Source organism: Esox lucius, chromosome 17, assembly GCF_011004845.1.
Source record: "Esox lucius isolate fEsoLuc1 chromosome 17, fEsoLuc1.pri, whole genome shotgun sequence".
Taxonomy (NCBI): Eukaryota; Metazoa; Chordata; class Actinopteri; order Esociformes; family Esocidae; genus Esox; species Esox lucius.
In genome coordinates, this window is record NC_047585.1 from 23,970,693 (window position 1) to 23,994,677 (window position 23,985).

The 23,985-nt window shown below is 41.2% G+C and overlaps 1 protein-coding gene across 1 annotated transcript; it reads right to left on the reverse strand.

The window, feature by feature from the left end:
* Positions 1-427: 427 nt before the first annotated feature.
* On the reverse strand, positions 428-21,875 carry aldh4a1 (aldehyde dehydrogenase 4 family, member A1). Its single transcript, XM_010881695.4, has 15 exons — positions 21,678-21,875; positions 19,801-19,894; positions 17,931-18,023; positions 15,537-15,584; positions 15,293-15,448; positions 15,012-15,161; positions 14,822-14,896; positions 14,544-14,731; positions 12,761-12,834; positions 12,445-12,641; positions 4,301-4,348; positions 4,035-4,187; positions 2,169-2,290; positions 1,858-1,976; positions 428-1,651 (listed from the first exon to the last, which is right to left on the reverse strand). The coding sequence occupies exons 1-15, from the start codon at positions 21,716-21,718 to the stop codon at positions 1,539-1,541; spliced, it is 1,671 nt and encodes a 556-aa protein (XP_010879997.2). The 5' UTR covers positions 21,719-21,875; the 3' UTR covers positions 428-1,538.
* Positions 21,876-23,985: the final 2,110 nt, after the last annotated feature.

Here is a 23,985-nt window from a genome sequence, read left to right on the forward strand (position 1 = left end):
ACACACTACAGTGTGAATGACTAGAGGTTTTGTTGGTAGACACCCCAACAACCAGACAGGCAGTAAAAACATCTGCTTTGTACTTTGACAGCTCAGTGTGGGACAGTGTTCTGAGTTCCCACTAGTCAGCTTTCTAGCTCTCTCACCTTTTCACAGCACTCATGTGAAATGTACTAATGTAAAATGCCGTCTGGGTATTCACCCTCAACATAGTATGAATTGAAGCAAGCTGCATTAAGAAACAAAAATGACATTTTATGTAATTTCAGAAATAATTTAATGAACTAATACAGTCATATTATAAATTATATAACTGTAAAATCTGTATTAATGCCAATACAGACACAATTAAAGAAAAATTATTTTGATTAGCAGATAACAGAAAGAATTATTAAAATACATAACATTTCAGGTAAATACACCCCCCTCAGATACAGTGTCTTGAAATGTTTATTTTAGACGGAGCAATCAAAGGCAGTTGAAACAACTAACACTTCTTTTGCAATCCACCATTGGAAAACAACAGAATTATGTTATGTACCTCAGCATCTGAGTGTGCAGACGCTGATGTAAACATAGTGGGATCAGATAGCATAGTGGGATTTCATTAAAACAAAAATAACTGCACCAGTAAAGCCTTAAACCCACAGCTTAAGTGTAAAAAGTCAACTGCATCACCTTTCCTATTAGACAGTCAAAAGGGTTGAGTATGACATTATGACAACACAAACCAACCAGAAAAAAGCAACAATCTGTATTATTGTTTTGTCACACACAACCCTGTTTGAGTAGAAGTTAGGCAGGATTCTCAGTAAGGACGTTTTCACATAAAATAAGGACGGTAACAACCATTCTTTCCTCTATTTACCATCAAATGGCCCAGAACACACACAATTATTAGCATTGGGTTGAGCTAGCTTTTCTGCAGCATTCATGAAATATTGATGGTAGAAACTCTGGCCTATTGATTTGTCAATGGATTTTAAGATGATAGATGTTATTTCTTATGTCAGTTTTGGATGGAAAAAGTAATGTTCCTCTCAGACAGTCCATCATGGTTAACTTGGTCAAACCTTTCTTCAGGGCAAGTCAGGTATAACTTAAATGTGAGTAACATACACCTCAAGACCAATCAGTACAGACATAGTCAAAAATCCTCAGAAGCACATAGCAGCAATTTGACTAAAAATAGAAGATTCATTTTTACAAAAAAGTACATTTCTGTATAATCCATGGTAGACCAAACAGGTTTACTATGTCTATGGAACGTTTTCATTGTGCTATTATTCTGTAAAGCTATCAAGCACTTTGTTGTCTCCCCTGCAGCTTCGGCTGATCTCATGAAGTACCAGTGAGGGGCACTGTTGCACACCATTGCAATATATAACAATCAATAATATATATATTTTTTTAATACTTGGACTAGTAAGAGGACATTCTCTTCCCTAATCGGAAAGTTGAAAAAGCCTATGGATTTGTCTATTAAGCTAGGATTGGATGAGCCAGTGTGGTTGAGGAGTGGGTTGAACACTGTCATTTTAACCCATATAGGGGTATTTCCAATCCCGGAGTGGGATGTGGGTGGTCTTGACCACCTGTGGGGACGTCCATCGGAGTACGTAGTGAGGACCACCAGGTTTATCATTGGTACCTGCCGACAGAGTGTTGTTTATTATTATTTGGTTATTATGAATTAAGATTTGAAAGATGTTCATGTCAAAGAGCAATTCTGGAGATTTGGTTGCTAAATGTTGGAAGTCACAAGTACATGGTAAATACATTTGATACATACAGTATGAATGTACGTATACAAATGATATAGGTAAATATGAATTGGAATTGTGCAAGCCATATTACCTGAAGCTCTGGCGCCACCAAATGGTTGCTGGGCGACAATGGAGCCAGTTGACTTGTCGTTAACATAGTAATTTCCTGCAGCATTCCGCAAGACCTTGGCTGCCTCCTCCACCACATTCCTAGAACAACATTTTACTAAAGGGTTAGGAGTAAAAAAAAATCTCACTTTCAGTGCAAAGCAACATCTATTATTAACAACCTGATCAAATGCCATCCAAAATAGTAATAGGTAGAACTGTATTATGTTCTTTATTTTTATTCACCTTAATGTTGCCACTCCATAGCAAACCAGCTAGAGTAATCTAACATACTTATCGAGAGAAAAGACAGCTCCTGTCAGGGCATATGGTGATGTGTTGTCAATCAGGTGAAGAACATCCAAGTAGTCTTTCTCAGGGTAAACATAGACAGACAGCACTGGCCCAAAGATTTCCTACAGGAGTTAATCCAGAACACAGTTTAAACAAATGTTAGTTATAAAGATCAATATTACCTAAGCTATCTCAATTAGGTTAAGAAGCACAGAGAAATGGATCAACATAATAAACTAACATTTTTGAAAGGCTACCATAAATTATTAACTGTCAGTTTCAAAATGCCCATATTTCAGCAATTTAGATCCAAATGACAGTCTATCATGTAATTATGTATGTCTGGTACACTAACACTGGGTGAAAGCCCCAAACTGGTATAAAGCTCCAGAAAGAATTAAGAAACCACTGCACCTTTTTTTTCCTTTCCCAAAAAGTTGATAAGAAAAGTTTTGAGTGTGGAACAGAAGCATTACATTTGCAGTGTCTCTTAATTTTAACCCTTCTGTTCCTCACTCAAAACAATCCTTTTCGACTTTTTTGGAAAGGAAAGAAAAGGGAGCAGTGGTCTCTTAATTTTTTCCAGAGCTATATATTACCAATTCACCAAGGGTATGCAAACTTTTGAGCACAACTGTATGTACAGTGAGGAAAAAAATGAAGTATTGCAAAGTATTTTCATATGTGATGTTATGAATGTTAAGTTTATTTCCAGGGCAGGGATTTATTTAAATGTTATCACCCACTCGCATTGTATTAGTTATCAATCAAAAACACTTGCTTACTCATTGCAAGAAGCAACTGATAGCCAAACAGCTTTGTGCTGTAGCCTTAACTTGTCACTCCTGCCATGGACCAAATGTAATAGGGTGTGCAAACTTATTACTAGGCGACTTGAACTGGGATATGCCACACTCAACAAAATCTGTTGCTTCCCAAATAGTTTATCTGTAAAACACTGGCCTACAGTTTTGTGTCAGATATTGGTTAAAGCACTCAATAAGCAGGCCTTCTAAAATGACCTGGCTTCTGTAACCTGGTACAGAATCAACCCTATCACCTCAGGGTTGATTCTGGACCAGTGTACAAATGCCAGGTCGACTTAAAAACTATATTCTTAAAGCTTTTAATAAATATGCCCAGTTCAATTAAGTCTGTACCTAAAACCGCATCTTGGCGATATCGCAATTCTATCAATCATGCAGCCCTTACTCAAACGTGAGATTACAGTCTCTATTGACAAAGCTGGAATTGTTGAGAGGTTAAACAGACACTTAGTCAGTAACAGTGTAACCTGCCCAGTCCACTCCTGTTGCCACGACGTTTGCCCCTACCCCTGTAAAATTCTCCCCCAGAGCAACCCCTCCTTCTCCTTTTAGCCAGAACTGGTGAATGAGGTGCTAAAGGAGCAGCATAATACTGTATAATCTGGAACCTTACAAATTAGCTGTGTATGATGAACTCTGCCTGATAATCTGATCTGTATCTCACGGGGTATCTGCAGGTTTTTTAAATGCAACTTCGAATTCAATTTAAAACCAATTTCAGCAACAACACCCCATGCAAAAAATACATAATGACACCAATTTGATTTCTCATTGTTAGAGCACAGGTAGCCTACTGCTAACAATAACATTTCTGGCTGAGAAATGCCGGGCGTTTGTTGGAGGCTTTTCCCAGCATTTTTGTTGTTTTTGTGTTTCTCACAGATTTAATTCCCATAGTGCCCCGTTTGAAAGACTTCTTGCAAAAAGTGCAGTGGGCCAGAATCTAACCCATGCTGCAGCGGGACATTAAAACATAACACATTTCCATAGGCTGACAATGGTGAGTGAAGAGGTGATACAATATCTATATAACTCTTACCTCAGCCATGATGGCATCCTGTGGGTCTGTGGTCTCAATGATGGTGGGCTCAACAAAGTAACCCTTCTTGTCATCACAGTTGCCCCCAGCAATAATGTTCAAATTAGGGGAAGACTTGGCATGGTCCAACCACTTCTTAATACGAGCAAAGGACTACAAGAATCAAAATCCCAAAACATAAAATGTTAAATAATCTTGAAAATGTATAACACATGATTAGAAGTAAAATAGCCATCACTAGTGAGTTGAATATTTAATTACGGTACCTTGTCATCAATCACAGCAGAGAAAAATGTGCTCCAGTCCTCTACAGGCTGGAAAGAGGAGACAGGGAGACCGTTATAGCAACCTGACTTCAAAGAATTATGTCAGCTCAGAGAGTGATGGTAACTCCATTCTTGCCAGAAACAGCATTACATCGTATAATAACACATTGTCATAAACAACGGACTATGGTCAGTGGAAATCTTGTTATCAAAATGCAGACGCATCCAAATCTAAAGGAGCCTGTAAAATGTACACTGATCGATTATACATTTGTGCTCATAAGTTTGCATACCCTGACAGAAAATGACAGTGATCATATAAAGCCATTTATGATCACATAGTTGTTTAGCTCCTTTTTAAACCATAATGAAAACAGAAATCACCCAAATGGCCCTGAGCAAATGTTTACATACCATTGAATGTTTGGCCTTGTTACAGACACATGTGAAAATGGCAAATAAAGGTGAATTTCCCACACCTGTGGCTTTTTAAATTGCAATTAGTGTCTGTGTATAAATAGTCAATGAGTTTGTTATCTCTTACGTGGATGCACTAAGCAGGCTAGATACTGATCCATGGGGAGCAGAAAAGAACTGTCAAAAGATCGGCATAACAAGGTAATGGAACTTTATTAAGATGGAAAAGGATATAAAAAAATAATCAACGCCTTGCAAATAACCAGTCAGTACTGTTCAATCACTTATTAAGAAGTGGAAAATTCAGGGATCTCTTGATACCAAGCCAAGGTCAGTTAGACCAAGAAAGACTTCAGCCAAAACTACCAGAAGAATTGTTTGGGATACAAAGAAAAACCCACAGGTAACCTCAGGAGAAATACAGGCTGCTCTGGAAAAAGATGGTGTGGTTGTTTCAAGCAGTACAATACGACAATACTTGAACAAATGTTGAGCTGCATGATAGAGTTGCCAGAAAGAAGCCTTAACTGTGCCAATGCCACAATAAAGCCTGGTTACAATATGCCCGAAAACACCTTGACACGGCTTACAGCTTCTGGCACACTGTAATTTGGAGTGATGAGAAGAAAATTGAGCTATATGGTAACAACCATTAGCGCTATGTTTTGAGGAGGGGTCAACAAGGCCTATAGTGAACAGAATTCCATCCCCACAGTGAAGCATGGTGGTGGCTCACTGATGTTTTGGGGGCGTGTGAGCTTTAAAGGCACAGGAATCTTGTGAAAATTGATGGCAAGATGCAGCATGTTATCAGAAAATACTGGCAGAAAATGTGCATTCTTCTGCAAGAAAGCTGCTCATGGGAGACGACCAAAGACTTTGCATGACCTGGACGCATTTTGCTAAGACGAATGGGCAGCTATACCACCTGCAAGAATTCGGGGCCTCATAGACAACTATTACAAGACTATTACTGCACGCTGTAATTGAGGCTAAAGGGGGCAATACCCAGTATTAAGAACTAAGGGTATGCAGACTTTTGAACAGGGGTTAGTTTAAAAAAAAAAAATCTTCTTTGTTGCCATGTTTTGTTTTATGATTGTGCCATTCTGTTATGACCTAAAGTTTACTGTGAATCCCATAAGACATAAAAGACATGTGTTTTGCCTCCTCATTCATGTTTTTTTTATAAATGGTACATACAGCTCCGGAAAAAATTAAGAGAACACTGCACCTTTTCCTTTCTGTTCCAAAAAGGTGCAGTTGTCTCTTAATTTTTTCCGGAGCTGTATATTACCAATTCTCCAAGGGTATGCAAACGTTTGAGCACAACTGTATGTATGTAGAGTGAGGGATTATTTTTTTGATCCCCTGCTGATTTTGTACGTTTGCCCACTGACAAAGAAATGATGAGGCTATAATTTTAATGGTAAGTTTATTTGAACAGTGAGAGACAGAACAACAACATCAAAATCCCCCAAAATACATACAAAAATTATATAAATTGATTTGCATTTTAATGAGTGAAATAAGTATTCGACCCCTCTGCAAAACATGACTTAGTACTTGGTGGCAAAACCCTTGTTGGCAATCACAGAGGTCAGACATTTCTTGTAGTTGGCCACCAGGTTTGCAAACATCTCAGATTTTGTCAAACTCCTCTTTGCAGATCTTCTCCAAGTCATGAAGGTTTCGAGGCTGACGTTAGGCATCTCCAACCTTCAGCTCCCACCACAGATTTTCTATGGAATTAAGGTCTGGAGACTGGCTAGGCCACTGACCTTAATGTGCTTCTTCTTGAACTATGCCTTGGCCGTGTGTTTTGGGTCATTGTCATGCTGGAATACCCATCCACTACCCATTTTCAATGCCCTGGCTGAGGGAAGGAGGTTCTCACCCATCGTGCCTTTGATGGGTGAAGTTATCCTGTCCCCTTAGCAGAACCCCCCCCAACCCAAAGCATTATGTTTCCACTTCAATGTTTGACGGTGGGGATGGTGTTTTTGGGGTCATAGGCAGCATTCCTGCTCCTCCAAACACGGTGAGTTGAGTTGATGCCAAAGAGTTCGACTTTTGGTCTCATCTGACCAGAACACTTTCACCCAGTTCTCTGAATCATTCAGATGTTCATTGGCAAACTTCAGACAGGCCTGTACATGTGCTTCTTGACAAGGGGGACCTTGCAGGCGCTGCAGGATTTCAGTCCTTCACAGAGTTGTGTGTTACCATTAGTTTTCTTGGAGACTATGGTCCCAGCTCCCTTGAGATGATTGACAAGATCCTCCCGTGTATTTCTTGGCTGATTCCTCACCGTTCTCATGATCATTGCAACTCCACGAGGTGAGATCTTGCATGGAGCCCCAGACAGAGGGAGATTGACAGTTCTTTTGTGTTTCAAATACTTATTTCACTCATTAAAATGCAAAACAATTTATAACTTTTTGACATGAGTTTCTCAGTTTATTTGTTGTTATTCTGTCTCTCACTGTTCAAAAAAACCTACCATTAAAATTATAGACTGATCATTTCTTTGTCATAAAATATTTTTTTCCCCTCACTGTACAAACCAGATTCCAAAAAAGTTGGGACACTGTACAAATTGTAAGTGTAAAAGGAATGGAATAATTTACAAATGTCATAAACTTATATTTAATTCACAATCGAATATAGATAACATATCGAATGTTGAAAGCGAGACATTTTGAAAATGTCATGCCAATGTTGAAAATGTCATGACAAATATTGGCTCATTTTGGATTTCATGAGAGCTACACATTCCAGAAAAGTTTTGCAACTTATTATGTCAATTGGCAACATGATTGGGTATAAAAAGAGCCTCTCAGAGTGGCAGTGTCTCTCAGAAGTCAAGATGGGCAGAGGATCACCAATTCCCCCAATGCTGCGGCGAAAAATAGTGGAGCAATATCAGAAAGGAGTTTCTCAGAGAAAAATTGCAAAGAGTTTGAAGTTATCATCATCTACAGTGCATAATATCATCCAAAGATTCAGAGAATCTGGAAAAATCTCTGTGCGTAAGTGTCAAGGCCGGATCTTCGGGCCCTCAGACGGCACTGCATCACATACAGGAATGATACTGTAATGGAAATCACAACATGGGCTCAGGAATACTTCCAGAAAACATTGTCGGTGAACACTATCCACCGTGCCATTCGCCGTTGCCGGCTAAAACTCTATAGGTAAAAAAAAGCTGTATCTAAACAGGATCCAGAAGCGCAGGCGTTTTCTCTGAGCCAAGGATCATGTAATATGGACTGTGGCAAAGTGGAAAAGTGTTCTGTGGTCAGACGAAACAAAATTTGAAGTTCATTTTGGAAAACTGGGAAGCCATGTCATCCGGACAAAAGAGGACAAGGACAACCCAAGTTGTTATCAGCGCTCATTTCAGAAGCCTGCATCTCTGATGGTATAGGGTTGCATGAGTGCGTGTGGCATGGGCAGCCTACACATCTGGAAAGGCACCATCAATGCTGACAGTTATATCCAAGTTCTAGAACAACAAATGCTCCCATCCAGACGTCGTCTCTATCAGGGAAGACCTTGCATTTTCCAACATGACAATGCCAGACCACATACTGCATCCATTACAATGTCATGGCTGCATAGAAGAAGGATCCGGGTACTGAAATGGCCAGCCTGCAGTCCAGATCTTTCACCCATAAAAAAATGTTGGGGCATTATTAAGAGGAAGGTGCGACAAAGAAGACCTAAGACAGTTGAGCATCTAGAAGCCTGTATTAGACAAGAATGGGACAACATTCCTATTCATAAACTTGAGCAACTCCTCAGTCCCCAGATGTTTGCAGTCTGTTATAAAAAAAAGAGGGGATGCCACACAGTGGTAAACATGGCCAACTTTTTTGAGATGTGTTGATGCCATGAAAATTAAAATCTATGTATTTTTCCCTTAAAGTGATACATTTTCTCAGTTTAAATATTTGATATGTCATCTATGTTGTATTCTGAATAAAATATTGCATTTTGAAACTTCGGCAGGGCTGCCCTTTGTCACCGGTTCTGTTCGTAATTTTATGGACAGAATTTCTAGGCGCAGCCAGGGGCCGGAGGGTGTCAGGTTTGGGGACCACACAATTTCGTCTCTGCTCTTTGCAGATGATGTTGTCGTGTTGGCCCCTTCTAACCAGGACCTTCAGCATGCACTGGGACGGTTTGCAGCCGAGTGTGAAGCGGTGGGGGTGAAAATCAGTACCTCCAAATCCGAGGCCATGGTCCTCAGTCGGAAAAGGGTGGCTTGCCCACTTCAGGTTGGTGGAGAGTGCCTGCCTCAAGTGGAGGAGTTTAAGTATCTAGGGGTTTTGTTCACGAGTGAGGGAAGGATGGAACGGGAGATTGACAGACGGATCGGTGCAGCTTCTGCAGTAATGCAGTCGATGTATCGGTCTGTCGTGGTGAAGAAAGAGCTGAGCCGCAAGGCGAAGCTCTCGATTTACCAGTCAATCTACGTTCCTACTCTCACCTATGGTCATGAGCTTTGGGTCATGACCGAAAGGACAAGATCCCGGATACAGGCGCAGAAATGAGCTTTCTCCGCAGGGTGGCCGGGCGATCCCTTAGAGATAGGGTGAGAAGCTCGGTCACCCGGGAGGAGCTCAGAGTAGAGCTGCTGCTCCTCCACATCGAGAGGGGTCAGCTGAGGTGGCTTGGGCATCTTTTTCGGATGCCTCCGGAACGCCTTCCTGGGAAGGTGTTCCGGTCCCGTCCCACCGGGAAGAGACCCCGGGGAAGACCTAGGACACGCTGGAGGGACTATGTCTCCCGGCTGGCCGGGGAACGCCTCAGTGTCCCCCCGGAAGAGCTAGAGGAAGTGTCTGGGGAGAGGGAAGTCTGGGCATCCCTGCTTAGACTGCTGCCCCCGCGACCCGGCCCCGGATAAGCGGAAGAAGATGGATGGATGGATTTTGAAACTTCCACATCATTGCATTCTGTTTTTATTCACAATTGTACAGTGTCCCAACTTTTTTGGAATCGGGTTTGTATTTACAAATGCCTCAGATAAATGTATGGCGTGTGGTTTATTTTCACTAGATATTAGTAATTATTGCATATATTAGAGACCAATACCGCTTTTGAATAAACCTTTAGCGATTTTAGATTATATTTAGCAAGATGACCTTGACTGCATTTAAGAGCACGGGTGTCTTCTATTCTGACTTCTATTGCTCAAAAGAATACCCCATACATGAAGAAAACCAAATTCTTCAATATTTCCATCCATCCATCATCTTCCGCTTATCCGGGGCTGGGTCGCGGGGGCAGCAGTCTAAGCAGGGATGCCCAGACTTCCCTCTCCCCAGACACTTCCTCCAGCTCTTCCGGGGGGACACCGAGGCGTTCCCAGGCCAGCCGGGAGACATAGTCCCTCCAGCGTGTCCTAGGTCTTCCCCGGGGTCTCCTCCCTGTGGGACGGGACCGGAACACCTTCCCAGGAAGGCGTTCCGGAGGCATCCGAAACAGATGCCCAAGCCACCTCAGCTGACTCCTCTCGATGTGGAGGAGCAGCGGCTCTACTCTGAGCTCCTCCCGGGCGATCCCTATCTCTAAGGGATCGCCCAGCCACCCTGCAGAGAAAGCTCATTTCGGCCACCTGTATCCGGGATCTTGTCCTTTTGTTCATGACCCAAAGCTCATGACCATAGGTGAGAGTAGGAACGTAGATTGACCGGTAAATCGAGAGCTTCGCCTTTCGGTTCAGCTCTTTCTACACCACGACAGACCGATACATCGACCGCATTACTGCAGAAGCTGCACCGATCCGTCTGTCAATCTCCCGTTCCATTCTTCCCTCACTCGTGAACAAGACCCCTAGATACTTAAACTCCTCCACTTGAGGCAGGCACTCTCCACCAACCTGAAGTGGGCAAGCCACCCTTTTCCGACTGAGGACCATGGCCTCGGATTTGGAGGTACTGATTTTCATCCCCACCGCTTCACACTCGGCTGCAAACCGTCCAAGTGCATGCTGAAGGTCCTGGCTTGAAAGGGGCCAACACGACAACATCATCTGCAAAGAGCAGAGACGAAATCGTGTGGTCCCCAAACCTGACACCCTCCGTACCCTGGTTGCGCCTAGAAATTCTGTCCATAAAAATTACGAACAGAACCGGCGACAAAGGGCAGCCCTGCCGGAGTCCAACATGCACAGGGAACAAGTCTGACTTACTGCCGGCAATGCGGACCAAGCTCCTGCTTCGGTCGTACAGGGACCTGACAGCCCTAAGCAAAGGACCCAGGACCCCATATTCCCGAAGCACCCTCCACAGGATGCCACGAGGGACACAGTCGAATGCCTTCTCCAAATCCACAAAACACATGTGGATTGGTTGGGCAAACTCCCATGAACCCTCCATCACCCTGTAGAGGGTATAGAGCTGGTCCAGTGTTCCACGGCCTGGACGAAAACCACACTGTTCCCCCTGAATCCGAGGTTCTACTATCGGCCGTATTCTCCTCTCCAGAACCCTGGCATAGACTTTCCCGGGGAGGCTGAGAAGTGTGATCCCCCTATAGTTGGAACACACCCTCCGGGCCCCCTTCTTAAAAAGAGGGACCACCACCCCGGTCTGCCATCCCAGAGGCACTGTCCGCGACTGCCACGCGATGTTGCACAGGCGTGTCAGCCAAGACAGCCCCACAACATCCAGAGACTTGATGTACTCAGGGCGGATCTCATCCACCCCCGGTGCCTTGCCACCGAGGAGTTTCTTGACCACCTCTGTGACTTCAGCCCGGGTGATGGACGAGTCCACCTCTGAGCCCTCATCCTCTGCTTCCTCAATGGAAGATGTGACGGCGGGATTGAGGAGATCCTCGAAGTACTCCTTCTACCGCCCGACGACATCCACAGTTGAGGTCAACAGCTGCCCACCTCTACTGTAAACAGCGTTGGTAGGGCAATGTTTCCCTCTCCTGAGGCGCCGGACGGTTTGCCAGAATCTCTTCGAGGCCAGCCGATAGTCCTTCTCCATGGCCTCACCAAACTCCTCCCAGGCCCGAGTTTTTGGCTCCACAACCACCTGGGCTGCAGTCCGCTTGGCCTGTCGGTCCCAGTCAGCTGCTTTAGGAGTCCCACAAGCCAACCAGGCCTGATAGGACTCCTTCTTCAGCTTGACAGCATCCCTTACTTCCGGTGTCCACCACCGGGTTCGGGGATTGCCGCCTCGACAGGCACCGGAGACCTTACACCCACAGCTCCGAGCGGCCACTTCGACAATGGCGGTGGAGAACATGGTCCACTCGGACTCAATATCTCCAGCCTCCCTCGGTATCCAGTCGAAGCTCTGCCGGGAGGTGGGATTTAAAGATCTCTCTGACAGGAGACTCGGCCAGACGTTCCCAGCAGACCCTTACAGTACGCTTGGGCCTGCCGAATCTGTCCAGCTTCCTCCCCCGCCATCGGATCCAACTCACCACCAGGTGGTGATCAGTTGACAGCTCCGCCCCTCTATTCACCCGAGTGTCCAAGATATTCTTCAATATTTGATGTTATCAATTCAAGAAATATTTGACCCATACTCATACATACATGGAATTGGTTTCTCAGTGACCTTAAACTAAACTTTTTATTGCCTATGAGAAAATGTTTGTCTGTTATAGAAACTTTACATTCTTAAAAATCTATTGTCACTCAAATTACTTTAGTGCCAAAGTTCTCGATGAATCAAACTCTCTTAGAAGCGCAGGCTACTCACGTTCCCCACTTTGAGCTTCTTGTGGATATCCAGGAGCCCCTGTTTTATCTGGGGCCACAGGGAGTCAGGCACATACATCCTAGAGCAGGCAGAGCACTTCTGTCCTCCGTATTCAAATGCTGAGCGGATGGTTCCTGTTACCACACTCTGCACATCCGCGGACTTATGAACAAAGTGGAAGTTTTTACCACCGCATTCTAAAAGGTATCGAAAAATTACATATTCAGGATGAAAATTAACTCAATATTTTCATTTTAATATTCAATGGGTTTAATAACCCGACAGTGCAGTGGTACACTATGTAGGTTCACCCTACCTCCTGCAACACGAGGAAAGTTCTTGTAGGTATCCAGATTTTGGGCTACCTGCTTCCACAAGCGTTTGAAGGTCCTGAAACAAAGAAATAGCTTGTTAACAGACCAGTTGGTTGTAAAAGGACATATCAGTGTCAGTTGTTAAAAGACATATCCATAAATTAGCTGAATTACAACAACAGCTGTTTGCCTTCAAAACAACTCTGCCCAAACAGTGGATTTTTAATAGTAACAGGTACTTTTGGTTGAGCAGTTTACAAAAGCTGTAGAAACAATTTTTTTTAGACCTTTTTATATATAAAAGGCACAGTGATTGCCTAATCTATTCAGTTCATGCAAATATTTTTGTATAAAATGAGGCCATAACTTGCAAAGTGAAGTAAGACTTCCCAGGCAGCTACAACGAGGCACAATGAGGCAAAGCAGCCATATTCGATTACTAACCCTCCAAAGCTGACGATGCTGGCCAGTTACACTGGCCTCCATGAGACCCCTGGGCTAATCTGGCAATGAGGCAGTGACTTTACCGTTGCACCACTCAGAGGCCCATTCTATTTAATTCAGCATGTTCAGCTGTCTCCTTACTACACAATTATTTTAAGTCAAAGACCTATAAAACCATCTTGGCTGCTAAATTAACCAGCATACAGCATTTGGCATAGCCATATCCTAACAGAAGGAGTCAAAATATGCTATTCAAGATGGATATGGAATAGTAATAAAGTGGACTTGACACTGGAGCAGAATCTCCTATCCTTATGTCAAATAAGGGGTCACTATATGTAAAAATAGGTAGGCAAGGTAAGTCAGCCCAAAGTGGATTCCCTTCTTGAACTAAGCAAACTTTATTGTTAAATGGGTCCTGTTTTTTCGCCAAGCAAGGAATGACGACATACTGGAAAGTTATGTAAACATTTTCACCTTCTCTTTATTGTGATGGAACCTAACTACGACGTGACCTTGTCAGCTGGCTGGGACAAAAACATAATGCAACATGGTTGGCTGCCAGTGCAAGATAATTCTGCTGGGTTGCAGCGCGCTCTGTTGTCATCACTGGGTTTAAAACTGAGTATAGCCTCAACTAAAGCTGTGTGGTGGTTGTGTGGTGGTTAGACTATGTTAATACTGACACCCAACCTTGACTTGGTTAGCCGAGTGAAGAGTCTCCAGTGTAAATGACCTACAGTACAAGGGCAGCATACTTGAGTAGCATTTGGCTGTGTCAGATTGTCTTTAAGGCTCTGTATTCCAGAATGTTAAACTCTAAACTATACAAAAATGTAGTGCCTACGTGGATAATGTGTAGAGTGTCAGGTTTGAGGGTGCTTTCATCCACATCAGATGAACAATTTTGAACTGGCATACCTTTTCTTACATAGGCCCGTTAATTTAGGGTGCCAAAGGTATATATACATAATTGGCTTAACAGCTGTGTTTGTTGGTTTGCATTGTTCGTGCATGCACAACAGAATTGTCAGTCTAGTCTTTATTCTAGACTTTGCATTTGGAGTCTGTTGCTTGTGTCTGACAACATAAAGACCAAAAGTGTCAGTGCAATTAAAGTGGGACTTATGAGGCAGATAAATCAGAAAAGTTTAGGCTTGCCAAAGAAAAGAAAACTAGCTGCAATGGCAAACAACTTAGTAGACAAGGAACAGCACTTTTACAGATAACCAAAGGACACAACAGCCCAAAAGATTGTGATGATTAACTGTTTCTAAAATATTAAAAACAACATTTAAAAAGAAAACAAAACTGAAATATGTTAGAGAAGTAAACACATACGGTACACTGCCAGTGAAGTTGATGCCAGCAAGGTGTTCTGAGGATGTGATGGTATCTCCAAACACTGGTCCATCGGCTGGTACGAACTGGATGATGTTGGGTGGCAAACCTGACTCCCGCAGGACATTGTAGACGGCGTAGCTAGCTGACATGGCTGTATCACTAGGTTTCCATAGAACTACATTACCCTGACAAACAGATCCGGGGAAAACATATGAATGACTAAAACCAAAAAAACACACCCGAGTCTAAAGATGCAGTATCAGGAGAATACTTACCATGAGAGCAGGTGTACCTGCTAGGTTTCCACCAATTGCAGTAAAGTTAAATGGGGCAACAGCGGCAACAAAACCCTACAATTAAAGTAAACGTGTTGAGAAAAACATGAGGATATCAAGCGATCAATCAGAAAGTATCCCCAGGCACACAGAACTGAAATGGGAATATCATCATGTTGGGAGAACTCACCTCCAGCCCACGGTAGAGCATGGTGTTAGTGCTACCATCACTGTCAAGGGGCTGCTGGCACTCCACTTCAATGCTGTGCTTAGCATTGAACCTAAAGAAGTCTATAAGCTCCGCGGCCGCATCAATCTCTGCCTGCACTACTGTCTTGCCCTATAACACAAATTAAGAATCGAGAGGATGTAACAATATTAGAGAAAAACAGGAAAAGTATGCCTGAATCCAAACAGGACGCATTGGTTTTATACCACATCATGAAAACACAATGCACCGGCAAGCTGTACCTGGCCAATCATGGTTTTGGCCAGAATTTCAGCCCTCTTGGGTCCACTGATAATGTCAGCTGCCTTGAAAAGGACCTGGGCTCTGTCCTGTATGGGTTTGAGGTCCCACTCTCTCCTTGCTGCCACAGAGGCCAAGATGGCCTTATTGAGCAGGTCCTGTGAAAATCATACCAAGGCAACAATTGAGGCAGGTTGTGAAAAGGTAAATATCTGAAACATAAGAACTAAATTTAGGAACTCATACCTTGTCAGCATAGCAGAACTTAGCCAGTTTGTGTGAGTGATTGAAGGGCTTTGAAACAGAACAGAAAAAAAGGTTTGGTGTTATACAATACAGGTGCTGGTCATAAAATTAGAATATCATCAAAAAGTTGATTTATTTCAGTAATTCCGTTCAAAAAGTGAAACTTGTATAATGTTTACATTCATTCCACACAGACTGATATATTTCAAGTGTTTATTTATTTTAATTTCGATGATTATATGTCCCACATGTAAGTACTGAGCTGGGTAAAAAGGCCTTTGTTTATTCTGCTCCCTTTACATGGAATTTGCTGCAGAATAACTTAAAACTCAGTAAATTGATTCCTTTGAGTGTTTTTAAGATAAGAATGAGGTGTTTTGAGTTGAACTCCCCCACATGTCAATGTTTTTAATTGTGATTTCCTTGTAAGTGCATAATTGGCTTTCAAATTGTTTCTATTAATTTATTTGTCTTTATTTATATGTTTTGTTGTGTCTTTGTATGTATGTAATGATGTGATGTAATTCAGCTGCCTATCTTGGCCAGGTCTCCCTTGCAAAAGAGATTTTTAATCTCAATGGGCTTTTCCTGGTTAAATAAAGGATAAATAAATAAATAAATAAATAAATAAATAAATATATATATATATATATATATATATATAACTGACAACTAATGAAAACCCTAAATTCAGTATCTCAGAAAATTAGAATATTGTGAATAGGTTCAATATTGAAGACACCTGGTGTTCACACTCTAATCAGCTAATTAACTCAAAACCTGCAAAGGCCTTTAAATGGTCTCTCAGTCTAGTTCTGTAGGCTACACAATCATGGGGAAGACTGCTGACTTGACAGCTGTCCAAAAGACGACCATTGACACTTTTCACAGGGAGGGCAAGACACAAAAGGTCATTGCTAAAGAGGCTGGATGTTCACAGAGCTCTGTGTCCAAGCACATTAATAGAGAGGCAAAGGGAAGGAAAAGATGTGGTAGAAATAAGTGTACAAGCAATAGGGATAACCGCACCCTAGAGAGGAATGTGAAACAAAACCCATTCAAAAATGTGGGGGAGATTCACAAAGAGTGCAGCTGGAGTCAGTGCTTCAAGAACCACCACGCACAGACGTATGCAAGACATGGGTTTCAGCTGTCGCATTCCTTGTATCAAGCCACTCTTGAACAAGACACAGCGTCAGAAGCGTCTCACCTGGGCTAAAGACAAAAAGGACTGGACTGGTCCAAAGTTATGTTCTCTGATGAAAGTACATTTTGCATTTCCTTTGGAAATCATGGTCCCAGAGTCTGGAGGAAGAGAGGAGAGGCACATAATCCACGTTGCTTGAAGTCCAGTGTAAAGTTTCCACAGTCATTGATGGTTTGGGGTGCCATGTCATCTGCTGGTGTTGGTCCACTGTGTTTTCTGAGGTCCAAGGTCAACGCAGCCGTCTACCAGGACGTTTTAGAGCACTTCATGCTTCCTGCTGCTGACCAACTTTATGGAAATGCCGATTTCATTTTCCAACAGTACTTGGCCCCTGCACACAGTGCCAAAGCTACCAGTACCTGGTTTAAGGACCATGGTATCCCTGTTCTTAATTGGTCAGCAAACTCGCCTGACCTTAACCCTATAGAAAATCTATGGGGTATTGTGAAGAGGAAGATGCGATACACCAGATCCAACAATCCAGAAGAGCTGAAGGCTACTATCAGAGCAACCTGGGCCCCCTAACACCCGAGCAGTGCCACAGACTGATCGACTCCATGCCACACCGCATTGCTGCAGTAATTCAGGCATTAGGAGCCCCAACTAAATATTGACTGCTGTACATGCTCATACTTTTCATGTTCATACTTTTCAGTTGGCCAACATTTCTACAAATATTTTTTTTGTATTGGTCTTAAGTAATATTCTAATTTTCCGAGATACTGAATTTGGGATTTTCATTAGTTGTCAGTTATAATCATCACAATTAAAAGAAATAAACATTTGAAATATATCAATCTGTGTGTAATGAATTAATATAATATACAAATTTCACTTTTTGAATGACATTTTCTGAAATAAATAAACTTTTTGATGATATTCAAATTTTATGACCAGCACCTTTACTGTTACTGTTAAAATAGTGCACTCTGAATCAGGTAGAAATATTTTAGTTTTTGACACCCAATGGATCTTATCAGAAACCAAAGACAACGCACAGCTGATAACACATTATTACAGGCATTACAGTTTAACTAGAGAGGCCTTGAAACCTTCTATTTGGCTTAGATAGTATGCTGTGTATCTGAGCAGCAGTGGGAGGCTAAAAGTGAATTCTTCAGTCACCAGGCTCTCATATTCACAAGCAGCATGAGGGAGTTCAGTTTTCTCAGCTCGGCTTCACTTACAGAAAGCTGGTATCGGATCTCTTTTGTCCACACATGTTCATCTCCAACCACACAGGGTATCTCCTCTGTCTTCCCCTTAAGGTTGTCCAGGGCCTGTCACACAAACATCAATCAGTAAATTTTCATGCAGTTGTGATCTCCGGCTGATTTTTGTCTGAGCTGTTGTTCAGCAGAGTGGAACATATTATAAAATGTGTAATCATTTCAAAATATATATATAATTTGTAAAATGCTAACTGACCACAACTTAACACAAAACAGAGATTGATACCAAAAATATGTGGCACGATTGTTGGCAGCGCTGCATTTAGTACTTTGGGCACCTATTCCTTGCCAACATAGCAGCCCTGAGTTCTCTCATATAACATTTCATGACATTCTAAGGCCTTTGGAAGAAAAACAACCCCAAAACATTACATTTTAAACACCATACTTTAGCAACGGGATTAGGTTAATTTGTGTAAGCCACTCTTTTTACACTAAAACCCCCTTTGTTTTTTGTGGCCAAAATGAGCCTTTTATTTCTCATCTGTCCATTTATGTCTATATGATAATTATGGCTTGTTGTCATCTTTTGACCATAAGTCCAAATAGCTTGTTGGCATACAATTAGTGTATAATAGTAATTTCTGGAGAGCTTGTGACCCAAAGATTCAATTCAATCAAATACCAAATGTAATTAATCACATTAGAGGCCCTGGAAACTTTATTTAATGGATAATTGAATTAGGTATGCTATTGCTTACTGATGGACAGTTGTGTATTTGGAATTGTAATTGATTGGTTGTCACACTGGCTCAATGTTTGGCGACTACCGTTGATGTTGTTCAAATCAGGTCTACTTGTAGCCTAGCCTATTCAAAATCTAAAAAAGAAAATACGAGATCAAAATTTGAAGAAAAATAAGACGCCAGAACTACACTGTATTTCAGTAAGCCAGCTAGTTCCCATTTCCAATCAGCCAAGGACTGGGAGTTAAACAATCACCACTGCTGGGACGATCAGCTAGCAGCACCAATGGGGCTAACTTCTAGCCTGGATCCCGTGGACCAGCAGGTGATCTCACAGTGGAGGAGTAAGATAACGTCTTATTTCCACCAAATGTGTATGCATTTTGTTTGCATAGATTTGTAGTCCGGATTTCTAGTCCAGCATTTGCCATAAATGACGTAAATGTGCTTTGCAACACTGAAGAGTGGGGAGGCAGCACAGAGAAGTACGTCTTAGATTTCTCCCATTTCTCTGCCCTGCTCTATCAAAGTGTGCTGATTGTCACCGGGCAGGAAAGCTGCTAGTCAGCAAACTCTGTAGCAGTTGGACAATTCCAACAGTAACTCTCCCTTTCTTGGGCCATGTGACAGTTCAAAACGTCATTCAAGGGCTCAGGGTGTAGGGCCGAGAGGCTGTCTGCCTTGCATTTGGAGGGCAGCCAAAGTAGTCTGGCGTATCACCTCATTTATACGCCAGTACAAAAGAAAGAAATGGATACTAACTTAAAAGTTCCCAAACTCTCAAATGAACTCATATATCAGTGGGAAGATACTTCTGTTAGAATTGGTTCAGAAGAATTTCTAGAGGTGCCAATAATCATGACACAGTGTCATTTTTATTTCTTGATTAAGAAGTATTGTTATACTAAACTATTTTACAACAAATGAAGGTTAAGATTTTCCTCAGATTTTGAGTGCAAATCAAGTAGATTATCTTTTTTCACATATTTAAATTGGTGTCAAATAATTCTGGAGGGCACTGTAGTATTATTATTCCTATTATTACAGAATCATTATAATAACTTATATGGTGGTTTATACAGCATGTTGCCAACCCAAAGTGAATGAGAGTGTGCATGTGTGTGTGTCTCTCTCTATACCTTCTGCAGCTCAGCTCTCTCTGGACTGCCCTCGAGGAATCCCAGGACTGGCTCATTCTTCACCTCAACAGCTGCACAGGGAAAAGTCCGGAACCTGCATACAGACACACCAGTGAGGACAGACCAATGCAGGGATAACAGACAAAGACACAGATATTTTTCACACTTTCTATCCAGAAATCTGAGAAATAAATCCATGCAAAGTGAAGCATTTCACCTCATCAGTGTTTTACATAATTTCTGCAGTTAGTTAGGTCTTATGTATTTTAAAGATTCCATGGAATTTAAGGTGGTTATGGAGAAAATGATGCATAAAATCCAAGTACTTACAATATTAACCAGGTACAATGTCATTGACCGAAATAAGACTAGACTTTGGTCATGGTGGGATGTTGAACTTTTTTTTTATCAATATAGTTGCTTTCAGTGATGGTTCAGTTTAGCCTCAAATATAGTAAACTGTTGTATTGTGACAGCTGGAAATAAGTTACAGTAATATCACCTTAGTTATTCAGGTATGACTAGTTCATAGCAGTTGCCTAAATCATAAAGGTATGGAGTTAGTCAGGCACATAAAAGCAGGACCCATCAAATATTAGCAACATTTCTTAGGAATGACATCTTGCAGCAAGCACTGGGACCTTGGGACTAGAAGGTTCACTCAAAATTAATGTGTTTTTGAGTATTCAAATCACTGATTTTTAGAACTACAGACTCAAAATTATATCACCTTAAATATTATAAATACTTATTGATATCCTAGCAGGGTGTGATTGAATAGCAGATATAACCTTCCAGCACCCAGTTCCAAGAAGCTTTGTCATAGAAAATGTAGCATACTATTGTAACACTCTTAAGCTTTTAATGCCCTTATGCACAATCTAAAAAACATTTATGCAAAACATGAGTTCTAGAAGTTATTTATCCAGGGAACTCCTTGCTAGATTTGAAAAAAACAACAACATATTTTGTTGCTGTTCATTGCATTCAATTAAATACACCACAATGTTGGTTCATTTGAGGGAGCTAGGAAAAGGTTGTTCTGTGTAGTTAACCAACAATAATGATTAATCTTTAAGGTAGGCTAAATCACATTTCATTGATTCCTTGAGTTAAATCCACTTCTGAATGTAATAGAGAAAAAATATAATAATGAACATCCATATTTCATGGCAGCTTCCAGCTTTTTTCTCAATTGTCTCATTACAGATCGGTATGAAATATAGATCTTTTTTTATCGAATACTTTTATAACAATTAAAAATCAAGTAAGGTCCCGAACCAACATCAAATGCTGTTGCCCCAACTCGGGTTGTGACCCCTAGGTTGGGACATCCGGGTTCAGTTTCGTTTCTAACAATGACAACTAGCCTTTTCAACTATTCAAAAATACAAACGAAAACGTGACGCATATACGCATACTGAATCGATGAAATATGGTCAGCGTATAGACTTCCTTTTTTACACAGTTGCATCTCTGTCATGGAGTGATCTGGTGTACAACATAACAGTATGTTTATTGTTCTTACTAACTATTACACCTCTAGAGTGTCAATATTCCTCACTATTTTAACAAGCATGCATGCTTGTAAACTAATATACCATATGATATCGCTCCTTTTCAAAATGCATAACGCATAAACGTATGCGCTCACCCTTTACCTAAAAAAAGCCTAGCATTTCCTTTACGTGTCAGCTAACTGTAGTTGGTGTAGCTGTCATGTTTTCAGAAATGTTTGGCAAAATTGGAAAAGGTTCGGCAAAGTAAATATCAATTCAAAATTTAGAGCAATCAGCTAACAAAATGACAAAAGGACATTACGTTAAGAAATGTCAAAGGTGAGATGGTCTCGTGTATGTTCATGAGAAACTACATACCCCCTCCAAGACCGATAGAATAACGATTTCACCCGCAGCATGTTTAAATAGAAAAGTAAGTAGAAAGAAAAAGGGCAATATAATAAAAGACACCCCTAGACCATTATCTAGATAACTGACACCAAAAACGGATAAGAAACACTAAAAGTGCTATCTTAAGAATGTAGTTGACTGGTGATTGTCGGGGTAGGATTCAGGTCGTGCCAATATCCGATAGGGAGAATATATTAATTAATGTTAATTGCGGCAATATTTTCTTCGTTAATTTTAGTGATAATATGTTTTCTAAATAGAACAAATATATTATTAATTTTAATATTTACAATGTCAAATGTTTTAACAATTCACATTTTCCACATTTAAAACAAAATGAATTTCTGAACACACCTCCCATTTATAAAAATGGAACTGACTAGAGGCAAAGCAGGCGAGTCTGAATCCAGCCATTCAGAGGTAAGAAGACATCCTTAGCCAATCAAAGTAGAGTTGTCGTTTCTGAATCGATTCTCCAGCCCGCGTCCAAAGACATGCCTGAAACTGTATAACCCACATCATGGCCCGGAGACCATCAATTCGACCACAGGCGGCTACCAAATAACAATTGGTTAAAACTACATGTTAAAATAAAATATCACTGTCTCAGGTAGAAGCCATTAGCCAAAGTCATTCGCCAAAACAAAGAAAAATATGTTTAATTAATGTGCATCCAAGGTGTGTACATTTTTTGAATTCATTCTAATGATTTAATACACGCTAATAAATGTGGCATGAAAAAAATGTAGTTGAATGAAACAACGTTTAACTGTTTTGAGTCTACAGAATAGAGTTCAATGTTAAACAAGCATCATTATAGCTGCTTTAGCTGTCAGTAGCCTTGAGACAATGCAATATTTTGAATGTAGAAAAACAAGGCTGACTAAAAGCTGTCCTCGTGGGCAGGCAAAGGAGGGGTGAAAATGTGCAGGTGCAATTAATTACTGTACTGTAGTATTTTCTTGTGAAGGAAATTATGGCAACAAGATGCGCATTTCTAGGTGGACATGGCTTGAGTCCTGCTGCTACTTCAAACTTCAAAATAGAAATGAATAAAGATTTTATTAGATATATTTTATATTATGGCAGCTGTGAGCGCAACGGCATCGTCATTACGCCATACAATTTCCGAGAGAAATATGCTTTCAGGTAACAGATTATCTAACCATTATCAAGACATTCTACCTTTTCCCACACTGCTTTTCCAACCAGTAGGCCTTAAAGCTTGGTTTATGGTTCTGCGGTTCTGCGTTGTCATGTGCGGTTGTACGGAGACATGGTCAGCATTTACAGTTGTGCGGCCTTGTTGTGTAGATATAGATTTATTTGCACTAGGCGGCGCTGTCGCGCACAATGTTAGTTTGATCGCTTGTAAAGCAGGAAAACTTCACAGGAAAAGTATCTTTATAGTTGGTAAACAATATAGCTATCTAGCTTGATCTGGGAAGACGCAAACAACAATCTATTTCTAGAATGGCGAGTGAAGAGAACGTGTACATTTAGAGGAGCAGGACGATTAGTTGGAAGAACTGATTTGCATACAGTTAATTAGAAGGAAAGAGAGAAGAAGTAAAAAAGGTTGTCAACGAGGCCTTTGAATATGTCTCGAGCAGATGAGGGGGAATACAGAGCTTGTGCTTTTTCAGCAGATGCGTAAGATGGACGAAGAGGTGTATTTAAAATATTTTAGGATGTTGGCTAATCGCTAATCGCTTCAGCGGTCATTCTTCATGGCTTGGAACCGTTTACATCAAGCCACCCACTTCAAGCAAACCTGCTTCAGTGGATAATTGCTATACTTTTACCTGCAAACCTGGGATAGGAGTCACCATTCCCCATGTCAAGTCACGGTCTACGGGTCTGAAACCACACGCAAGATTGGCTGTAATTAGCTTCGCCCTACAGCTAAAAGTATTACAGTTAATTTGAAATGCTTCAGGGCTCGACAAAACCATATTTCTCGTCAATGAAGGCATGTTTATAATCTTAACTATATGCACTCTACTTACTATCGTAAGGGTTGAATTTGTTCCCGTTAATAATAATATTCGAACCTCGATGCAAGTTATTTGTTCAGGATAGACACAAACTTTGATGGTCAAAATCTTCAGAAGCTACGTTATGGTAAGTCTAAAATAAAGTTGTTTATGGTTATATTCAAACTGTTTCTTGTGGATTTTCAAAGTATGCATCTGTTTGGGGTAATATACAGTAGATCACAACCCCTTTCATGAATGAAAGAAAAACAAACGTTTCTGTGACATGAAATAGTGTG